The 22,564-nt window shown below is 33.6% G+C and overlaps 3 protein-coding genes across 7 annotated transcripts in view; 1 reads left to right on the top strand and 2 right to left on the bottom strand.

Annotated features, from left to right (window-relative positions):
• The window catches only part of LOC126770013 (leucine-rich repeat flightless-interacting protein 2), a 36,494-nt gene extending 28,102 nt beyond the window's left edge, over positions 1 to 8,392 (bottom strand). Inside the window, exons 1-2 of one of the 4 annotated variants that reach the window (XM_050489129.1) lie at positions 8,047 to 8,392; positions 6,106 to 6,203 (exon numbers count right to left, since the gene is read on the bottom strand). In XM_050489129.1, the coding sequence (XP_050345086.1) occupies positions 6,106 to 6,183 (78 nt within the window). In that variant the 5' untranslated portion in view covers positions 6,184 to 6,203; positions 8,047 to 8,392. Of the gene's footprint in view, positions 1 to 6,105; positions 6,204 to 7,712; positions 7,983 to 8,046 lie in introns of those variants that run through there. The other 3 variants (XM_050489127.1, XM_050489125.1, XM_050489128.1) reach the window with 3 other exon arrangements.
• Positions 8,393 to 8,738: 346 nt separating this feature from the next.
• LOC126770027 (dolichyl-diphosphooligosaccharide--protein glycosyltransferase 48 kDa subunit) lies at positions 8,739 to 11,909 on the bottom strand. The gene is made up of 7 exons (XM_050489148.1): positions 11,723 to 11,909; positions 11,341 to 11,579; positions 10,964 to 11,206; positions 10,314 to 10,457; positions 9,816 to 9,977; positions 9,219 to 9,449; positions 8,739 to 9,011 (listed from the first exon to the last, which is right to left on the bottom strand). Exons 1-7 carry the CDS (start codon positions 11,850 to 11,852, stop codon positions 8,853 to 8,855), a joined length of 1,308 nt encoding a protein of 435 aa, XP_050345105.1. The 5' UTR covers positions 11,853 to 11,909; the 3' UTR covers positions 8,739 to 8,852.
• A 260-nt stretch (positions 11,910 to 12,169) lies between these two features.
• LOC126769982 (ARF GTPase-activating protein Git) lies at positions 12,170 to 22,439 on the top strand. 2 transcript variants are annotated; one of them, XM_050489067.1, is made up of 11 exons: positions 12,170 to 12,338; positions 12,423 to 12,556; positions 12,630 to 12,742; positions 12,869 to 13,049; positions 13,598 to 13,728; positions 13,974 to 14,163; positions 14,231 to 14,303; positions 14,662 to 14,856; positions 15,183 to 15,319; positions 15,394 to 15,828; positions 17,225 to 22,439. In XM_050489067.1, the coding sequence occupies exons 1-11, from the start codon at positions 12,278 to 12,280 to the stop codon at positions 17,627 to 17,629; spliced, it is 2,055 nt and encodes a 684-aa protein (XP_050345024.1). In that variant the 5' UTR covers positions 12,170 to 12,277; the 3' UTR covers positions 17,630 to 22,439. The 2 variants fall into 2 exon arrangements, with proteins under 2 accessions (XP_050345024.1, XP_050345023.1); XM_050489066.1 differs by having other exon boundaries at positions 15,394 to 15,888.
• Positions 22,440 to 22,564: the final 125 nt, after the last annotated feature.

The raw sequence follows: 22,564 nt of genomic DNA, 5'->3' as shown, positions 1-22,564 counted from the left end.
AAATCAGGTAGGTATTGAAATATGAATTAAAATCGTGAACTTGTTATTTATGAAGCTGTTTAATACAAATGTAAAATAAAAAATAATTGGCGTGAATTATTATTTTAATTATCTTGAAGTTTCGCAATACATTAAGATTTCGAGCTCATGGGCAAACTTCTACATCTGATTATTTTTTATTTATAAACACAAATATCTACTACAATACTGTGATGGATGAATATCATTATTTTTTGGGCATCAATTAATGGATGTTTGTTATCACATTTCATAATTACAAGGATGTATTGCAATACAATTATTATTATACTTGACAAAAAACGTAGGAAGTTGCATCAGCCAGACCACCCCCACCCAGAGGGCTGAGGCAGACGGATCGATATCTGACGTCAGCGTTTACAGGCGAGACGTCGCTGAGACCTAGGTACTGGATTTTACAACCTAGCTTCACGTTCTTATATATCATATTATACATCACGGAACTATACGGAGATGTCGCATTTGAAGAGTCTTAAAAAATATATATTTTATTGCCTATTGCGTAATCCGATCAGTGTTTCATCATTTTCGTTTTATACCGTATTATTTATATATATGATCAAATCTATAATGGGCATTGTTCAAGCCTGTATGAGTTACCGCAAACAAAAATAGTTTGTAGGTTTTCAGTTTTTTTTTTTCTTCTTTTATGTTAGAGGGCGAAGGCAAACGAGCAGGAGGCTCGCCTGATGGAAAGTGACTACCACCGCGCATGGACATCTGCAACACCTGAGGGTTTGCAGATACATTGCCGGCCTTTGAGGAATGAGTCCGCTCTTTTCTTGAATGTTTTTTTTATGTCATATAGTTTCAGTTTAAAGGATGAGTGAACCAATGTTATTTCATCCACAAAGGAAATAACATCTTCATTTTAATAGTTCCCAAGTTTGCGTCAAGCATTGACAAAGTAAGGGATGGCTTATATTTTTGACAGTGTCTACATCCATGAGTGATAGTGGCCACTAACCATTGGTGAAGGCAATTCCCTAATCATACATAATATAATATACATCCCTAATGTACATAATTAAATTTAAAAAAAAAAATAAAGCAAATATTCCATAAGTGTAAAATATAAAAACAAAATGAAGTACTTCTACGACATCATTTAAATTAGGATATTTTTGCAGACTTATTTTGTACTTTTATCAGACGATGTAAGTATTACGTTGATATAAATTATATTGGCTTCAGGACGTTGACTTCGAACTGAATCTGGAACACAGGATCGATAAACCACAATTTAAGATCACTACATTTCAGTTACAGGAATAAGGACCGTTACAATCGAATCACGTGACAAAAAAAACATTAACATGGAAATTTATAATAAGCAACGATATTTTTTAAAAGGCAAAAGGCTTTTCGTCCATTAGCGTAATACGTCTTTTATTTAACTACTTATTAGTAAGTATGTACAAGTATGATAAGTTGTTCAGGAAATGTAAGTTTTCGCGAGTTGTTATTTTTACCGGGCAACCGGATGTGATAATTTTAAACACAATTTATTTTAACGAACTAGTTTTAAGGACTTGCTCCCAAATTACGTACACTCATATATCTAAATATCCAATATAAACGGCAACAGTATGCATATTCATGTACCAGTGGAGTTTCCTCTTTAATTACAATAAATATATGTAAACTTTTTAGTAATAAATTCTATTTAATGTTTAAAAAGTAATTGTAGCATAACGAAGCATAAATATAAAACAATGAAGGTCAGATTTTATCCGCAAAAACCATATAACGGTACGTACCTATTACTTGAACTCTTTATGAAAGTTTAAAGCACAGTTACCTACTACATTTTTGCATGAGATTTTCTTTTTATTTATTTGAACTGTAGAAAAAAAACGCTCTACGTCATTATGTACAGAATTGAAATCTATTTTCCTTCTTATTTACGAGAGAAATGTGTCATATTTGAAATTTCACTCCAAACACTAACTTTCTTATACACATAGTACACTGGTGGTAGAACTTTGTGCAAGCTCGTCTGGGTAGGTATCGCCCACTCATCAGATATTCTACCGCAAAACAGCAGTACTTAGTTATTGTTGTGTTCCGGTTTCCGGGTGAGTGAGCCAGTGTAATTACAGGCGCAAGGTACATAACATCTTAGTTCCCAAGGTTGGTGGCGCATTGGTGATGTAAGCGATGGATAACATTTCTTACATGCCAATGTCTATGGGCGTTGGTGACCACTTACCATCTAAGGTGACCCATATGCTCGTCCGCCTTCCTATTCTATAATAAAAAAAAGATATGTATGCTATTTATTTAGGATGTACACGTGACGATTATACATGTACTCAAAGCCAGTCATGAAAGCCAGCCTGTTTTTAGGTCAAAGTCCTTCCTGGATGAAGGAAGGCTTCATGAGGCATATATTCGACACCTAAATGTTTTTCTCAGGATGTTTTCGAGCATGACATGCAACGCAGAATGCACATTGGGGTTTTCAGATCCAATGACCCATCTTGGTTACCAGTTTAACATTATTACTTTTCAATCTGGTAGATATCGCTTTTTAAAATATTTTTGCAACTACTCCTAATATACATATTCTTTTGTATGTACATATTTTGTTTTTATAAGGTAGATTATGTATGATTATATATTAAAGTTAACAATGGTAAATATACAATATATATTTATTAGCTTATTTAAGCAACCGCTAATTTGTTTCTTTTGCAAAACAACTCTGCTGATAAAAGTTGTTAATTGAAATAAGCATTGTAGTTATTATAATTTATACGTATACACGTAAACTTATCAGATCGAACTCGTTGCGGTTTCCGTATGTATACGTAAATGCTTTCGTGGTAAGATATTCCCGTTCGTTCGCCGAAACAAGTGACCTATAGAGTCGGTTTCTTCTCCAACCAGTTGATAAATAATACGAGATTGACACGCGTTTATAAAACATATATATATATATATATATATATGTATTCATGTTAACATAACCGATACACACATCGTTTTATATTTTAAAAAATAGCAGATCTTATTTTAAGTAATTCTATAACATTTTTAGGTTTTCGTTAATACTTTTATGTAAATTGAATATCATTTATAAATACAATCCGTACCGTAACAGCCTGTGAATGTCCCACTGCTGGGCTAAGGCCTCCTCTCCATTTTGAGGAGAAGGTTTGGAGCTAATACCACCACGCTCCAATGCGGGTTGGTGGAATACACATGTGGCAGAATTTCAGTGAAATTAGAGTCATGCAGGTTTCCTTACGATGTTTTCCTTCACCGTAAAGCACGAGATGAATTAAAGTCACAAATTAAACACATGAAAATTCAGTGGTGCTTGCCCGGGTTTGAACCCACGATCATCGGTTAAGATTCACGCGTTCTTACCACTGGGCCATCTCGGCTCGATGATAAATCGAGGATAAATACAATATAATATTCAAAATGTGCGTCATGACGTCTGTGTATATACCTGTCGCAGACATTTCGCAATTAACAACATCGTATGCAGCATGAACAAAACATGGGACGTGAAAGGTGTACTCCTAAATAGCTGAGGGCCCGGGAACGGAGCTATTTCGGCATTCTCTCGTCTTGTTACATAGCGGTCGTCGGGGAAACTTGTAAGTGCATAAATAGATTAAATTTAAAAGTTCACAAATATATACTTCATATAATTTCATATAGTTTGATTCAATTGTATGTTATTTATAGCTGTGAGAAGGTAAATTAAGTTGTACGTATCAAAGCTTGTAACTTTTGTCCAAGTTACAAGCTTTGATACATGAAAAATAAAAAACGCTTCTGTGACATGAAGCCATTTCTCATAGTGGATTAAGGAACGAAAAAGTTGTATACAAAACGTTATGCATACTTGTACATAGGAAATAAAGATTTACTTATTTACTATAAACTGCAGTAAATACAAAACTAGTAAAGCGATATCAATGCTACATCTAATTTGATTGCCAATAATATTCATTTGGCAATACGTTCGATGAAAATACAACACGTGAAATACTAATAGTGTAGTATTATAAACGTATATCGTCTCGTGAATCAGGGACGTCGCCAAAGGTGTTTGCATGCGGAAGTTTAATTTTATCTAGTCTCAATTCACACCCTCTGATGGGTGCACTGCACATTGGGTAAGTCGTGCTTATATATATATTTTTTTATAGAATAGGAAAGCGGACGAGCATATGGGCCACCTGATGGTAAGTCACCAACGCCCATAGACATTGGCATTGTAAGAAGTGTTAACCATCGCTTACATCACCAATGCGCCACCAACGTTGGGAACTAAGATGTTATGTCCCTTGTGCCTGTAATATTTAGAAAAAAAAAAAAAACAAACAAAAATAATACAAAAATATTTTTTTTAAATTACCCGATCGCTTTGATATATATGTGTTCTGGTCAAGTTGAACTTTTAACGAAAGTGTGTATTGTAATAAAACTCACTATATGAGTCTGATATACGATTTCAAATGACCGGACAAAATTTTTTATAATTGTCAGAAAAATTGATTCGTTATTATACAGTGTTATTGTTTGGTTATAGAATATATTATAACTTATATTTTAAGCCTTAAGAAATATTTCGCCTCAGCATTATCACACTATATAGGGCAATACGACTGTAAAAATAATGTCCGGCTATTCGGTTAAGTATATACCTTGAAGGTGTTACATTATTTATTTATTTTAAATATTAATGCATATTTGTCATGTATGTATAAAATTATAAATTTATAATTGCATTGCACTAACATATTTCAAATTTCGATCCTGTAACTTGTTGTGTGTAACGTTTTTTTCTAACATTATCATAATCCGATGCACTGTGCAATACAGCAAGTATGACGCGGTCATATGGATCTATTACAAAGTTACCGAGATCGTGCCCCGTGCAGGTGAGTTGTCTTACTATTAACTGAATACACCGCGTTGAGACGCTAAATAATTTTCTTTGAAATAATTAAGTAGATGATGTCAATGGCGATCTTTATGTTCAGAACAGTATGTCGGTCATACTCTGAATGCATTTGAATACATTGCCTCAAGGAGTACTAATAAAGTTCTCGTGAAGTTTATCTATTTAATATCTTTATTTTTTGTTCGAATCTCTATTTGTTGGATCTTTAATACATAATTAATTTAGTTCCCTTGTTATATGAAAACCTTTATGAAGGAATCTTGTGATAACTTGTGGTCATATATAACATTTATTTTAACTTATTTTAAATCATAGTACGATAACATTTACATATTACTACTGAATGAATACTTGTTACATAATATGAATGTATTTTTGTATTATATAAGTTACTAGTTTTCGACCGCGGATTCGCCCTCGTGTTAGGGGAAGGGGTTCAGGTATTAGGTACAAATGTAGCCTATGTCTTTCATTGGAGTTCAAGCTTGCTTCATACTAAATTTTCTCAAAATCAGTTCAGTGGCATCAAGGCGTAACAGACAGTCAGAGATACTTTCGCATTTATTATATTACTATAGATCAGGGATTGCGGGTTGTACGATTACATTTTAACGGAATAAAATAGCAAAAACATTATAATATATCGTTTATAACAATTGTACGCAGTCTTATCTCGTACCGATTTACAATCTTATCGCGAGTCATACGTATCCTTAATCATCGACCAGAAAATACAATTACTTGCAGTGAGCCGTGAAATTGTAATAAGAATTTACGTTTTAAAATAGTGCATGTAATTTAAAATCACTGCAATGTTACGTGTAAGAATAATCGTAAATGTTCGAAAAGTTGTGCAATTTTTCTCGAATTCAGATCAATGTTAAAAATGTTGCTTTTGTTTATGTAATAGCATTTGATTCAATTATTTCCTACTGAGAAAGGTAAATTTATTACACACGCTACATAATAGCTACTATAATGTTTCAAGATTGCTTTCCTATCAAGCGTTTTCAATCATGCATCCATCTCGACAGTTATCATCAAAAGATATATAAAACTCGGTCAAATAAAGCGACAGCGTATTAAATATCTGATTAATATACAGTTCGAAATGTATTTGTATATAATCAAAGACTCACCTCTCTTGCAATCTGATCGAGTGCCTGCTCCTCCGCCGTAGCCTTGGTCTGGGTGCGCTGGCGCCGCGACGGGTCCATCTTGACTGTCGCTGCACTCGCTAAAAAAATTATAATTTTTGATTATTTAATTTGGAAATTTGATACATAACAGTTTAATGTTTTATTAACTTTAATAAGTCTACTTGTCGGTAGCAACTTTTTATAATTCATTATAAAATTTCATACTTTGTGTCATATTCATTAATTTGTTTCACCTGCCAGCCTGGACGTAGTTACATATCGATTGACATTTGTAGAAAACACCGAAATTTATGAACTTGTCAAAATAATCTATTTATATATTCTTCATTACACTCTTAGATTTATGTTTGAAAAAAAAACATACATAAGGGTTTACAAAAGTTGCATTTGATGGATAATTTCATATAACACATGTCAAAAGATTGACTGAAAAATATCAATAGAAGTTGATTTGAGTCCAATCAAATGCATTTGTTGAAGCCATAATAATTTTCAGCATTGAAATGTTCAGGATAAGGACATGGGTACGCAGCTCACTAGGCAATTCTAAACATGAAAATAATTGCCTTCATTAAATCAATGTATGTACACAATCATAATGTAAGCTAAGTTTCCAATTAGTGTAATATCCTTCTAGTATGTACTTAGTTATATTTGCTTCATACTTGCATTCAGCAATTATTAATTGTAATATTTCCTCTTGATTTCTATTAACTATTGTTGCTTGATATGAAAAATCTCCATATACAATAATTTTGTTGGAAGTTGTTTTATATGGTAGATCTAATCACATAACTCTCGTCTTAAACATATATAAGTATTCTGATTGACTTTATAAAGAGATTAAAACTATTTAAAGTAAATACTACCTATAATAGATGATTGAATATAAATACAATTACAGAAGTTCCACAAGGTTTATATAGATAATTTAAAAATATGAATGGAAAAAAAAATTCCTATTATTTAGGTAGTTTATAAATCTACTTTATTTTATTTGTTGCATTAACAAATTATATCTTAATTGTAATTTCCTTGACATAATCTTTATACATTTAAAATTAAAATAAATATATTATTACATAAACTGTTATCACCATAAAAGCGCACATTCAAAATGTGTTCCCATAGTATGCATACATTCTTATCAAAGCAGTCAGGTTGAAATAAGGTTATCACTCGCTTGTGATCAATTTCACACTTTAGACAAATTGTGACAATGTACATGCATCAAGATTTATTTACTATTAACTTTAATGTTTAGTCTTACAGTTGCCGCAAGTAGACTAATATAAAGATTTTGATAAAATCTAGTGTATTAACTACTACCATTAATTTAAATAATATGTTAGAGTACATTTGAAAAGGCGTAGTAATATTATGTTATAGGCATTTCAGTTGCACATACACGCAGTGCATATAAAATTGGGATTGCTTTTTGTATTTAAATTTTATTATATCCAATGACTGTGAATGTAACAAATTGTTTAAATCTATTTGATACAACATACACATCAATATTTTAAGCATGTAGTGACAAATATATGTATAAATTACTAAACAGAAATATTTTCAAGTTTACTTACTATTCTCTTGCAAATTGACCATCTCTGATTAATTGTTTTGGTATTTATAAACTTATCACCACAGAGACTGTAGAATAGAATTTCTTTCACTATATTTATGCACCACCACCATGCACCAGATGCAAAAATGCTTTCTAATCCTCTCAGAACAGTGAGAGAATCTCATTTACATATTTATCTAGTACAAGCTAGCTATAACCTAGAGGGTTCGTTGTGCTTTTCCGCGTGGTTGTTTTCACAAAACATTATTAGAATTATAATACTAGCAGGAAAACGGGTGGGCACAAAGCCAACATATTTTTAATGGCAGTCACTACAATGACATCATACTTACGGAGACAATTTACAGATGTAAACACATCACTTTTACAACCACTGCAACTTTTTAACACAGAAATATAAAGACCTTCACTTGTATCTCTTATTGGATAAAATTTAAAATGCAAACATTGAAAAAGGCCAGTTTAAAGTATTACGGGGAAATCAAATCACTGCCTACACGATTCACATTAACAGATACGTATGTACACAAATTCTATAAATAATGAGGAGTTTGTTGGCACCAATATGTATAAATAAATATAATTAAATCGTTTTTAACAAGGGAAATGTTTAAAATCGAACTATTTTTACGAAAAATTAAGACATTCTATGACAAGCATGCCATTTTTTTCTGCCATTTAAAACCGTTGCGTTCAAGACTGGAATGTCAGTTAAACTATGGCTTCATTCGTTATTGGAAATAAAAACTAGTGGCATTTAAATTCATTTACTATACATTTAAAAAAAAAAACGACATTAAAATATTTAACTTTTATTATGTGGTTAAAATATTTGGTAGCAAATATAAGCATGCTATGCAAATGCTTCCAATGCTAAAATGTATCTAAATGTAGTAATTATTTTATTTTATTTTTAAGGACCAAACCATTTAATTTTAAGCAATTTATCTTGTAAATTTTCTACTACAGTACTCATTCTGCGACATTTTACTGATATATAAATAATTTTAAAAAAACATAAATAATATTTGTGAACACTTTATTGTCCATAATTTATTAATATATTTATTACAATTTTATTTAAACTATACATACACGCACGACAAGGAATAAGAAAAAGTTTAAATAATTTCTAAGTTTATTCACTTTTGCTCTTGGGAGTCTCCTCCTTGTAATAAAGGAAGACAAATGAGAACAGGAACACTCCGACCATCATGGAGAAGGCACTCACATAGTATGGGTAGGCACTAGGTATGAATCTCTCATACTGTGTGTGTTGCAATGGCCGAACAGACACCTAAAAAAAAAATTTATTAAAAAACGTAATAACTTGTTTGTTGTTTCCAAAAAATTTAAAGTTGTCTACTATTTTCTTTGCATTATTGTCTTAAAAGAAAATCAAATTTGGCATAAATGGCAAATTTACTCTACATTGCTATTTTAACCGAGACATAATTATCCTTATATATAAGGATGTCAATGACAATGTACATCAATAATTTACCTGTGTTGAATGATACAGTCTGGTATATCCTATTCTATCATAATCAACCTTGAACTGATAGACACCCCACACATCAGGAACTTTGAAGATACCCTCATAGACTCCATTGGGTTTCTTTTTGAGTGTGGTGCGGATGAATGGATCAATTCTCACAAACTCCAATTGCACATCATTAGCTTCAAATGGTTGCCATTTACCATTCTTTAACTCTTCAATTTCGATGTTGTAAACCTGTTTAACAAAAATTCATTTAAAATAAAAAGGATTTACGTTTTGTATGAAACAGAACATAAAATTAATAATTTAAAAATAAGTAATAATGATTATAAGCACAATGTATGTTAGACTATTTTTCTTTAAATAATGTTTATGGGAATGCTACTTGTATCTGTTATACAATTATTACTTGTTATTTACTAATGTTTGGACAAATTCAAATTCAATTTTAGTTTTAGAATTTGATTGTTGTGGTATAGTACAAAGGGTTTACAATATTGTAATTTTAGTTTAAACCTAGGGAAGTGAGTAATGAGTAGTTTAGAAAGTAATGCCAGACAAGCAAACTATTGTAAAGTTATATCTTACAGCTTTACTTACAACAGTGTCAGTGATAGTATAAGTATTAGATGATTGTTTCTCGCCCTGGCGGTGATGATGGACGCGGCGCACGCGTAATTGTCCTCGCTCACCAAACGCCCACTCGCTCAAATGCACTGCAAGAGCTTTGTTACCAGAAAGAGATGCTTTTGTTCTATCACCCTGTAAAAATAATGAAACTAAATATATAGATTACGATCTAATTAAGCATTTTCATTGTATAAATTTAAGCACAATTAAATATGATACAAACAATTTATTTTTTCTCCTGCTATCCTTTTTTATTGGTTATCATTGATTTATTTACCCTAACAAAAAAATGTTATGGTTCATGTACTTATATTTACATTTTTTAATGAAATTCATAAAGCCCTTCTATCATGGAGAAGAGCAAAACGAAATTTTCATATGCAACTTATAGCTATGAAATTGATGTATATAATAATAAAATAATAAAAAATCAGATTACATTCTTAAAATTACCAAAATAATACTTACATGAACTTTAGCTACTGGAGAATTAAAGGCTTCATCAGAGAAGAAGAATAGTGACCCACTGAAAATAATTCTAGCATTGTTCCTGGCTTGCAGAGCAGCGATAAGAACAGTCTTTCTACCTACAGCATGAGGGTATTCCTTCACCTGCAATTTAAAATTATATAATTATTTAAAATTATAAATATTTAATAATAAAACATATAAAAAAATTCGAGGGCATCAATCATAAACATTAGTGATGATATACACAAGGTGGCTGGCAGCGGTTGCAGATTAAGGGCTGAAGATCGAGCTCAGCGGCGTACCATTGGAGAGACCTATGTCCAGCAGTGTACGAGAAAAGGATGATGATGATATTTAACACTAAAAATGTATTAATTTTCGATCCTTTGAAATACCACAATTTGAAATACCATAACATACCACATAGAGATAGTGGGAACCATATAATTCAATGTCATGTGTTAGTATTGACATTATATTCTATTGAAATGTGACTGACAATTGTAATCTTACTTACATATTTTATAATAAATATCAATAATGAAATGGAAAAAGATACATTTGTATGTTACCTTCAAAATTAAGATTAAAATATCATATATACACGATTTTTTTTAACATAATATGAAAAGCAACAACATACATACCAGACTTTTAGGATTGTAGCTGTAAGCAGTACTATCAGCCGTCAGTATAGGCATAACCAAACTATTGTCCTTATCCAAGATCAACCCGGTGCCTTCAAACAACAATGGCTGTGTGTTCTGGGTACCAACAATAGTTGGAGCATTGATAAGATTCTTAGGAGACACAACTATTCTTGTGTGGTCACCTTCATCTAGGGCATCATAGTTGAAGTGGTCTATCACAGCTGCTGACTCTTCGTCCATCTGGAAATTATAAAAATCAAGTTTAACGATATGTACCTTTATTGTTAGATCATGAAAATACAATCATAATCTTATCAATTGAAAATTTATTCTAATTTAATCGTGTACAAGATATGTATTTAATTAAAACTCACTTCAAAACCACATTCTGAAGCAATTTCTCTGTATACATCTCCAGCCGCTGAATTTCCAGCCATGAGGACGTTGCCACCATCATCGATGAATTTTGTGATACCTTCCGTGTCAAGCTGACCACCGAATTCAACAACGGAAGGTGAAAACACTATTAGATTCTTATACAAATATTCTCCGTACTTGGAGAGCACTAGGTTAGCATCGTCGGCCAACTTAAAAGTTAGGCTGTACCCACGATCTGAAAATAGTATAAAATTATGGAATTGGTCATAAAAGCTTTATAAAGCACTGCATTATGAAAAACTTGACTACATAAAGTTAAATTTTCTAATCGAGCCGGCATCTTATCGACACGACACCGAATCGATTTACGGTGCTTACCTTGCAAAGATTTAAAAAATTGTGAATGAGTTTCTCTTATATTTAAATTATCCACCAGGACTAAAGTCTCTTGTTCCGCATATGCTATTGAAAAGCATGCTATTAAACCTAAAATAAGTGAAATCTTCATTTTTGTTTCTGTAATAAACCGCTACCTACTCCGATTTATCTTTTGACATTTGTTTTACTGACGTGTTCAATAACCAACAGACAAAAACTGTATGAAAGTAAATTTTATTTTACAATAGAAACAAAAAAATAATAGTATTTTCTATTGATCCTGGATAGTATTTATGATATTTGTATAACGCTTATCATCTCCTATTCATTCTATTAATAATAAATAAATATTTATAAAATACTTATAACATGTATTATATCTGTTTATAATTTTTATTTATGTTATCTGTAATACTTATTTTGATTGACATTTCGCGAAATGTTTTATTTTTGTATCAAAGTTAATTATGTCTATAAAACAAGTTAGTTCTGTTAATTAGGTGTGCTTATAGATTGTAATAAGATAAAGTCTTCCAGGAAAATTAATAAAAAAGGATGATATCACGTTCAAAACACCGTTCTTCGGTCGAAGTGTGCTCTGACTGTGGAGCATCGGGTTAGATGATGTTCCAGTTTCGTTTATCGCTTTTAATTACTTTAGTACTGATTATTAATTGGGTTGGGCACTTTTGTGTTTAAGATCCATCATGGGCATCTATTAACCGTGGTTTGCTGCTGTGTGCCGAGTGCTGTAGTGTTCACAGGAGTATGGGAAGACATATTTCACATGTTAAATCATTACGACAAGGATCTTGGCCTCCTTCGCTTTTATCTGTATGTAAATAAGATAAGTTATTGTTTATGTTGCGATTATTTTCCTCCTATAAATGCCATGGTTTTAATACAGATGGTGCAAGCTCTGACAGCTCAGAATGTCAACAGTATATGGGAACATTCGTTACTCGACACTTCAGCTCCTAAACATTTAAGAAAGAAACCGCAACCAAAAGATCCTCTTCAGTAAGAATAAAATAAAAAAATATTGATTCATAATAACTTCCTATGACAATAAATATTTATTGCATAAATCATTTTTATGTAAAAGCCATTTTTTCCGAAATTATCTAACGTAATTAATTATTTTAGCCCAATAAAATCAGAATTCATACTAGCTAAACACCTAAGGCTAGCATATGTGTTGAGAGCAAGAAGAGATGAACCACCAAGTGAGCTTGGAAGACAATTGCACAGTGCCGTGAGGAGTTCCTCACTAGACACTGCTATGAGACTTCTTGCTCAAGGAGCTGACCCTAATTATTATAATCAGGTATGTTTATTATAAAATATAAATTAATTAAAATTTCATTTTAGGCTAGTGTATGTTGTCATAAATTTCTCAGCCTCCTCTTGCTAGTAAAACTGCAACTTACATAAGCATTTCGTATAAAATATAAAGGGAAGTAATTTGTTGATAAATTAAAAGTATTCAATAATTTTGTGTGTAAGTATTTTAAAGTAAATAAAATAAGTGTTCATTATAATGAAAATCATGAATTTGCTTATTAATTTTTTGATTTTTTATAAAATAGCTTGTAGGACAGACAAATGGGGCATCTGATGGTAAGTGGTCGAACCTCATAGACAATCATGCTGTAAGAAATATTAATACCACCAATGTTTAAAACAATGATGCTGCTCAGCAGAATATCTGATGTGTAGGCAGGCAGTACATATATAGACAGACTTGCATGAAGAGCTACCATAGCTTTATGCAAATTATTAACATTGATCCTAAAAATTATATTTCTATTTTTCTTATTCTATAATTATATATCTATTATTAATATTTCCTGTAAAAGTATCTTTGTATTGTAGGAGAAGGGTAGTACATGTTTGCATGTGGCGTGTCGCGCGGGACAGCCGGCGCAGGCCGAATTGCTGGTGGCATGGGGCGCCGATCCCACTGCGAGAGATAGCACCGGTAATCCACCCGCCGACTGTGCTAGGTAATCTTGAATTAAAAATAACAGTTTTAATTTCATCATAGTCTTTTTTGCATATTCAACTTAACACAATATTATATAAATGAATAATTACCCATTTTGTATATGTTCTGAAATATTATTCCAAAAAAAGTTTACATTAAGTCCTAAAATATGTCCTTTACATATAGCAGTTTATATTATATAAATTAGTATTTGTATTCTTCATCTTCTTCTATATTTTTACTATATTGTATGTATAATACCAGACAAGGCGGGCACTCGGAGCTGGCGGAGCGGATGACGGAGCTGGTGTACGAGGCGACGGACCGCATGATCCACTTCCTGACGGGCGAGCGGCCGCAGCACTCGGCCGGCCGGCACTACATCGTGCCGCGCGCGCACGACACGCACGAGATGACGGACGTGGCCAAGGCGGCCCGCGGGAAGCTGCAGCTGGTGAGTGACGTCGCCGGCCGCTACCCGCCGCGCTCCCCCGTCACACTAACCGTTACTCAATTTGCAGCTGCCGAATCATCTGTTCGAAGAGCTCGTTATGGATATCTACGATGAAATAGATAGACGGGAAACTGAAGCGAGTAAGTTGTTAGTTGTTATTGCTATATTCAATTTGCAAGAACTAGTACTCGCTATATACGTGATCGGCGTGGCCTCTACTCACGCTTAGCTTGTGGCATACTGTCAATACTATTAAAAAATAATACAATGAAACCATAGATTATTTACTTCTTACGAATAATGATTTGAGATATTAATAAATAAACAAACTTTACATATCATGATGTATACTTGTAGCTTATAATATTGTAACTTGTAATTTGTAACTATAGCTAACTGACTTATTTATTTATATAAAATGTTTGAAAACAAAATTGTTTAGAAAAACTTTGTGTAAGGCAAATAGCAGAATACATAAATTAAATATAACAAATTTAGTTTGGCAAACGAGTGCAACCGGGCTGGAGCGATGCGGGGTAGCGTTCCTGCCGGTCAACCCCGCGCTGTCGGCGCCGCGCAACCAGGGCCGCCAGAAACTCGCGCGCCTGTCCGCGCCCGAGCTGGCGGCGCTGCTGCGCGACGTGCTGCTGGACGCCACGCGCCGCCAGCGCCTCGCCACGCTGCAGCCCAGAGGTACCGTCCTGAGCTTTTTAGACTCCGTGCAGACTATACAACGATCTAGCCTACGATTTCGTAAAATAAAATACCTATGAAGGACCGGTGAAAGAAGCTGAGCGGAAATAATATTGCTTGTGAATTTTATAATTGTTCACAAAAGTTCATTGTAACAAAAAAAAAAGTGAGGAGGTGATCAATTAATTCCCGAGGTGTCATCAATAAAATATGCAATATCTATATTATAGTACGTTTTATCTATTACTATCTGCACGCTCTTATCTCTGACAACAAATTATAATAAGTGCTTCAATAATAATAATGATTTCATTACTATGTTCTAGGTTTAACGGGGCCGTTAAATCCATTACTGTCGGCGAGCCATCTTAAACACTTTTCCCAAATGTCCGATGATGAGCCCTTATACGACTCGGTCGCGTCAGACGAAGATTACGCTGCGCTTGCGCCGATAGACTTAGATGTAAGTTTAATTAACATATAACACAGCTGTTTAAAAAATATACATATTTCTATCTTTGAATGTAATATTGACAGATGTCCAGCGCAGACCCACGAACCGCCGAGACGGTATCTTCTACTTACAATCCTTCGCTTCCAACTGAACAGTCTACTTTGGAACTGCCTCGTACCCACTCCCCGAGCCCCGCACACAGCTTGCCCGAGCGAAAAACGGAAATCGAATCATTAAAGAAAGAACTTGACAACCGAGATTCCACCATCACAGAACTAAAGAACCAGCTCAAGAACCTTCAAACGATAGTGGAACAGTTGACAAAAGAGAACAGCGCTCTTAAGACCACCAGCAGTGTCGATGATGACCAGAGTATGACCTCTCAAGCGTCGATAAACGAGAGCAACAACACTCTCGACTTGACTCCTCAAGAGAGAGGCCGGAGCCTGGAGACGGAACAGCTCACGTTGTCCGAGGACGTGGACGTGAGGCAATCGCTGAAAACTGTTCAGCGACCGGTCAGTATGTTTGAGGCTAGGGAGGGACCAAAGAATAACTGGCAGGTTACTAAACACCAGGTACTAATCAATAATTTACTAATTTCTACCTACCTTTTAGTATTTCAGATGTAGTCAGTATAATAATGTTTTTTTTTTAAGTAAATAATATTAAATTTCAGCCAAAAAGGCCAACATATTATTAAACTGCTACATCATGTAGACTAACTATGTAGAGATGTAGAGATGAGGGATGTTAGGTGTATTTGACGCTAGTTTAATGATATATAGCATAAAACACCATGATCTTATTCACAGGGCTATCAGTTACTGGTGACACTTAACGACTGAATATTGACTATTGAAATAGATTCTATTCAAACTTTACTAATGTTATATATTTAATTAACAAATTTTTGCTATTGTCGCTATAAATAAAAATGAAATATTATATAAAACTTAGACCCTATCAATAATCCAGGAATACTAATTTATTATCCACTTAAGAGCATTTATCAATACACGCTGCCCTTGTTATATGCTTGTGTGCGTTCATCTGCGTGTGCTTAGTATACCGCGACGCAAAATCTTGATCCTATTATGGTGATTATATTATGTTAGTGATATTCGTATGCTGATTTCAAACCGTTTGCATTGATACGGACGTCTGATGAAGCGAAATAATGACCAATCGTCTCAGTTTCCAAGGTTGGTGGTGCATTGGCAATGTACGGAATGGGTAATATTTCTTATATTGCATATAATGGTGGTGACCACTTATCATCAGGTGACCCATATGCCAGTCTGTCTACCGATTTTATATAAAAAAATATACAGAATCATAATGACATACTGAATTGAATTTTATTTTATTTGCTGTAGTTTATAAAAATAATATTATAAAATTAAAGGAACTTGAAAAGATTCAAATTGATTCCATGTTTCTCTTTTTATTTAATCTTGACTTATAAAGGTCCAAGAGTTCAAGTGAATGGCGTTTGTATATTTAAATATATCATATATAAAATATCTATTTTGGTAGAAATCTGATAAACGCTCTTAATAAAACTAACAGCGTCTGAATGACAGACTGATGATGACGACTTAAGCCATTGGGTGTGATTGTGAAGTATCCGACTTTGTACAGAATTTCCCAACATAACGTACATAGTTTTAAGAACGGATATTTGGTAATGTCTGCTTACTATATAAAATTAAAAAAATAAAAAATAAATATTACTGCAACTGAAAAGCTATTATTTTTACTTTAATGATTATTAATTTAAGAAACAGAAATAATCGTCACTACCAACGACCGATCATAGAATTAATATCTTCAAGCGGGTCCTTTACTACACGTTCGGTCATTGCAATTGGCAGAAGATACATAAATGAGAATTATTTTCCGATCTCGCAGCTGACGAGTATTCCGGGGCTGGAGCGCTCGCTGACGCAGAGCGCCATCGAGGGCGCGGCGGGCGCGGGGGCGGGCGCGGACGCGGACGCGAGCGCGGAGGTGCAGCGCCGCGCCGAGGTGGTGACGCGCTGCATACAGGAGCTGTGGGCGGCGGCGCGCCTGCACCGGTCGCGGCTGCCGGAGTGCGCCGAGTCCATTCGGAGCGCCGTGGCGGCGCTGCTGGCGCTGTTCCCGCAGGCGCCGGCGGACGCGGCGCTGGGCGCGGTGCTGCAGCAGCTGCGCGCGGCGGGCGACGCGCTGGCGCGGGCGGGCGGCGCGCGCGCGTCGCTGGACCGCGTGCGCGCCGCCGCCTACGAGCTGGCCAAGGCCACCAAGCTGCTGGTGACGCACGTGCAGCCGTCCTAGCGCGCCCGCCCGCGCGTCGCGTCGCTGTAGGCGGCCGCGCGGGCGCTGCTGCGCTGCTGCGCGCCGCCCCGGTAGTGCGGCGCCCGAGTGCGAGACTCCCCGTTATATTCTGTTCTTATGTGCGAAGGAAAAATCTGATTCGTTCCGTTGTAATGCATTCAGGTAAATTTTGTATTACCTGAAAGGTTGTCGGTGTCTAGTGTATTGAAATGTATTATGTTAGGAATTCAATAAGAAATGGCTAACGAGCGAGTCTATCGAGACAACATTGCTTCTGTTTAGTAAAATTGAAATTTCTTCAAGATACTTAACCATGATCCTCAAGGAAGCCATTTTTCAAAAAATGAATAAACCATCAGCTGTATTCGTCATTTCTTTTGTTTAGACGCTTCTCATAAGTGCGCCGTGCACTCACTTGTTGTCCAATTAAATTATATTATACTTCGTGTTAACTCACCTGACAGAGGTGAATTTTGACTCATAAGAAGAATATCTATTTAGACAATAATAAGTTGAAGTGAAATTTCACACATCCTTAATCTCCTAGACAAACCCACTCTCATTATTGGCTTATTCTCATCCTATTTCTGTAAAATTGAACAGTTTTCTATGTAAATTGCATGGAAAGGTAACCCAGGCCCAGCCGCCTGCTTTACACCAGCCTTCTTTGAGAATGTTTTTACTAATACTTTGGTTCTTCATCACCATATGGATAAGGTGCTTAAATGCTTGATTGTTGAATTAGTGTTAGCAAAATTTTCCTTAGACGGCTCTTACTTTTAGCGAAGGGTTAATATGGTATGGCTTTCTTCTCTTGAGCCAGTATACAGATATCAATTATATGAAATTTATATATAAAATGTAATAATAATATTTTTTACAGTCTATTGCTTGCGTTTTCATTAAAATGTGTCAATATAAAAAAAAAGATAACAGCTGATATTAAAATATAAAAAAGTATGTAAATAATGCTTTTTCTAATAACAGGAGTTGTAAAGACAACAACTTTTACATTCAATTGACGTGATATTGAAAATAATGTGTTCTTGAATAATCTATGGTATTCATTATGGGTTCTTAAAAGCAGTCTTTTGAATGTGAGCGAATTTATTAATAAAAATTATTAATCGAGGACTGTTTATAGTGCATTGGTTTAGCTGTTAGCATATGCATGGAATATGTAAATCTAAGGTTTGTTTGTTGTCAACCTTCCATGATTGAAATTGGCTAAAGTTAAGTCAATTTATTTGATATATAAGATTAAATTGTCTCAAGTATTATAAAAATTCTTATAAATAATAATTATTGTTCGACGCTAGTAATTAAATTTATCGTTTTGTATGAGGTTTATTATATTTGAATTAAGCTTTACTTTAAACAAAAAAAAAATACTATTGGTTGTCGCTGGTTGTTGTCTATAAAATTAAGTTATAGTAAAAGTCTATACTGGATAATGTCCCGGTTAAATTTACTAAGCTAAAAAGTCGATTCAATTCACAATTATTTAATGCATTTAAGTTGAATAAATATTAGCTGAATTTAATATAGCAATTATGTAAAACAATTGGCAAGGCAATATATTTACAAATTTGGTCTTAAGCTTGAAGGGTACAGAAAATGAGCTAGTAACGATTTGATTGTTGAGTTATTAATTTATTAATAATTATTATCATTTAATATAGGAAAAAGGGGATTATTACTACAATATTTGCATTTTTTTTTAAATTAATACAATGATGTCATTCGTACGAACTCAATAATATGTGATATGGTACAAAATATTTTACCATTCATGATTTGCAAAATGTTCGTGTAATGAAATTGCATACTTTCTACATTAATTTGATTACGAGCAAATCGTATACGAATTTGTTAATAAACCGTTTTTTTTTTATTAATTTGAAAAAAATATTGCAATCCACACTTTATGTGATATAATGAGTATGTTTAATTAAGCGCGTTTTTGTTTTCTGACGCTGGTTGTTTTTAAGTTACTTTATGCAAAAACAATATCATTCTACATTTTCAATTTATATAACTCTCTAAGCAAAAAAACAAGTACTGTCAAAGGCGTTATTGGTCTATAAAAGATATATATATATACATCCTTTTTCATGTACCCTTCATTTGTTTAAATTATAATAACTCTTATTAAACAACTGTACGTGTAATAATTGTCGGGAGATTTTTAAGTGTTAATAAAAAAGTACCCTTTGAGCATATTGTACACCGGGTAATGGTCACAGAAAATTCCAAATAATTCGTCACAAGTATATACAGTATGGTCGAATTTTCAGGCTTCGTAACGATTGAGATTTTTGTATATTCCGATGATCGATAAACAATAAAGTGTTATTTTATGAAATGCCATACTTATCTGGAAATTAAAGTGAACTATAACACGAATGATTTAAAATTGCCCTGTATTCGAACATTTCTATTTTCGTATTGTTTCAATAAATATAATTTGTAAATACAGCGTATAAAGCTTCAGCAATCGAATACGAGATGTGTCTAACGCTTTTTACTTGAAAAAAATATCGTGATAAAGTGCTTTCGGTGTCTTCTTAAACTGTCAAAAATATTAATGACTTCATATTAACGCAATTTATAATTAATTAATTATATAAATAGTTCGATAGATTGTTATTCAATGTATATTTATAGAATTTATGTAAATACAGTCGCTGCACACATCGCTAACAAAATAGTTAATATTAATTATTATTTATTGTTGATTTCGATGTGTGTAGCTATTGTACACACCGCCTTCTATTATATATAAATATGTATAGAGGTTTTCTTTGAACGAATATAAGGATTTGTAATTATTTCCATGTTATCTAGAGGTGCTTATTATCCTATAAATTACCCATTGTTAAAGTACAGTCGGCGACAGGAATGCGTAGTCATAAAGTATACAATAAAATATTAAATATCTGGTTAGTTTAAAAATTCCGATGAACAATTAATATACAAAAAAATTTGTCGTCACTGTTTATATTTTCTAATTAATTTACGTCGCGGACTGTACTCGGGTTGTTTGATAAAATCGTGCCTGAAAGATGTTGATGTTATACCTAAATTTTTAGATTAGATTAGATCGATATTTACTATATATGAGTTTAGTAGATTTTATACCGTCGTTCCGCGATATTTTCATAGCTGTATGTATAGTTGAAATGGTGTAAATTTTAAACGTAGTTAGGCTGTATTACGGCGACTTGTTGCAACGCTGACGTGACGCTCTATCGCTCTTGTTTACAGATATGAATTAAAAAAAAAAAATTCAGACTATATTCTCAATTTAAATAGAGCTTTATTATAATATTTTACACACAATTATATCATAACTTGCATTAATTTTACAATTCGAGCTGGTCTCATATAGATAAAAATAATTCAATATCGTTTATTTTGGTTTTAATATTGTATTAACGGGTACGAGACGGAACGCGTTTACAAACGTTAAAAGCTTAATTTAGTTAACGATTTATATAAATTTCTAGTTTTAATGTTATTATTTAAGGTTTTTTTTTTAAATTAAAAATAATCACAATTACAATGACGATAGAGTTGTCGAAAACGTATCTGTGAATAGGAATCAATTATAAATGTCGAAAATAGCTTCTGTTGTCTATGACTTTTGAATTATGTACTAAATAAAGTCCTATGTTATATTTCAATTGAAAATATTAATACAAATATCTGTATTTGTAAATGAGTCCTATTTACACATAGTTATGTATCGAATGCTTTTGTATGGAATGTTAAGGCGATATATAAAATAATTATACATTTGTAACGAGTATTATGTCATCATTATATGTGCCAATGTATATGTAAAAGACGTGATTAATTGGTGAAGCAAATGTAAGGGATCCTGTTTCCGATCAATAAGTACACGAACTAAGATACAAATAATGAACGAAATGTATGAAAAAATACCTTGTGTATGGGTTTTGGTCTGTTTTTAAACGATGGTGAGGTTCAGGTTTCTTATGTTTATTATACAAGCGTCTTATAAATATATTATATGTGCACCATTCTGCGCTTCTATACAAGGATAAACTCCCTCACTCGTATTATAAAATGAAACCTTCACAAAATGAAGACCATTTTGTTTCATAAACCATTATATCTGCTTTCCGAGGCTCGGGAGTATACACAAGGCCTTTTCCCAAGACCAATCCAATCTGAATCCAAGACCTGGGAATACGCCGCCATAAAGCTAGTAGACCAACGAGGCAATTAAAACTAATTAATTGTTAATACCGTTATTTGTACGTAACCCTTGATTTGATTGAACCCACTTCTTGTCGTGTTTTTCAAATTAATCATTTTCATACGTTTTATAACCCGCACGAATCTAGTAAATAATGTCACCGTTTATATGAAACTAGTACCCCAGTAAGGGTCCGTTCACACAGACCGGCTCGGAGAGCATCGGCCTGCTTTTTTCTTTTCACACAGACCGGGTCGTATACGCTTGGAATTGGCCGGAGCGGAGCCGCCAACTATTTCACATCGACCGGCTGGAAGAGATCTGAAAGCGGGTGCGAGCGAGAAAGAGCACGCAAGCGGAGCCGGTCGGCTCCTTTTATTACTTCACACGAAGCGCGTTCAGGCATTTTTAATGACAAAAAAGGTGCAAATGCAAAAATAAACTTTACTACAATCACTCAAAACACTGTTTCCAACGTGATAAAAATCTGCTCTCCTCTCCGAGCCGGTCTGTGTGAACGGACCCTAAGAGAACACACTCCTAGGAAACAGGATACCAATTTGATCATTTTGAAATTTATTGAAATTTGTAACATTTAACACATTAAAAAAATGATTTTTATTACGTCGTTTTTTTGCACAAATTTTACTATGAACACCCTAATTATATTTCTTATTAGGTAAGTATGTGTGCTAATAATTTAAAAATAG

The sequence above is a fragment of the Nymphalis io genome, chromosome 8 (assembly GCF_905147045.1).
Source record: "Nymphalis io chromosome 8, ilAglIoxx1.1, whole genome shotgun sequence".
Taxonomy (NCBI): Eukaryota; Metazoa; Arthropoda; class Insecta; order Lepidoptera; family Nymphalidae; genus Nymphalis; species Nymphalis io.
This window is presented reverse-complemented; position numbering and strand designations above follow the sequence as displayed.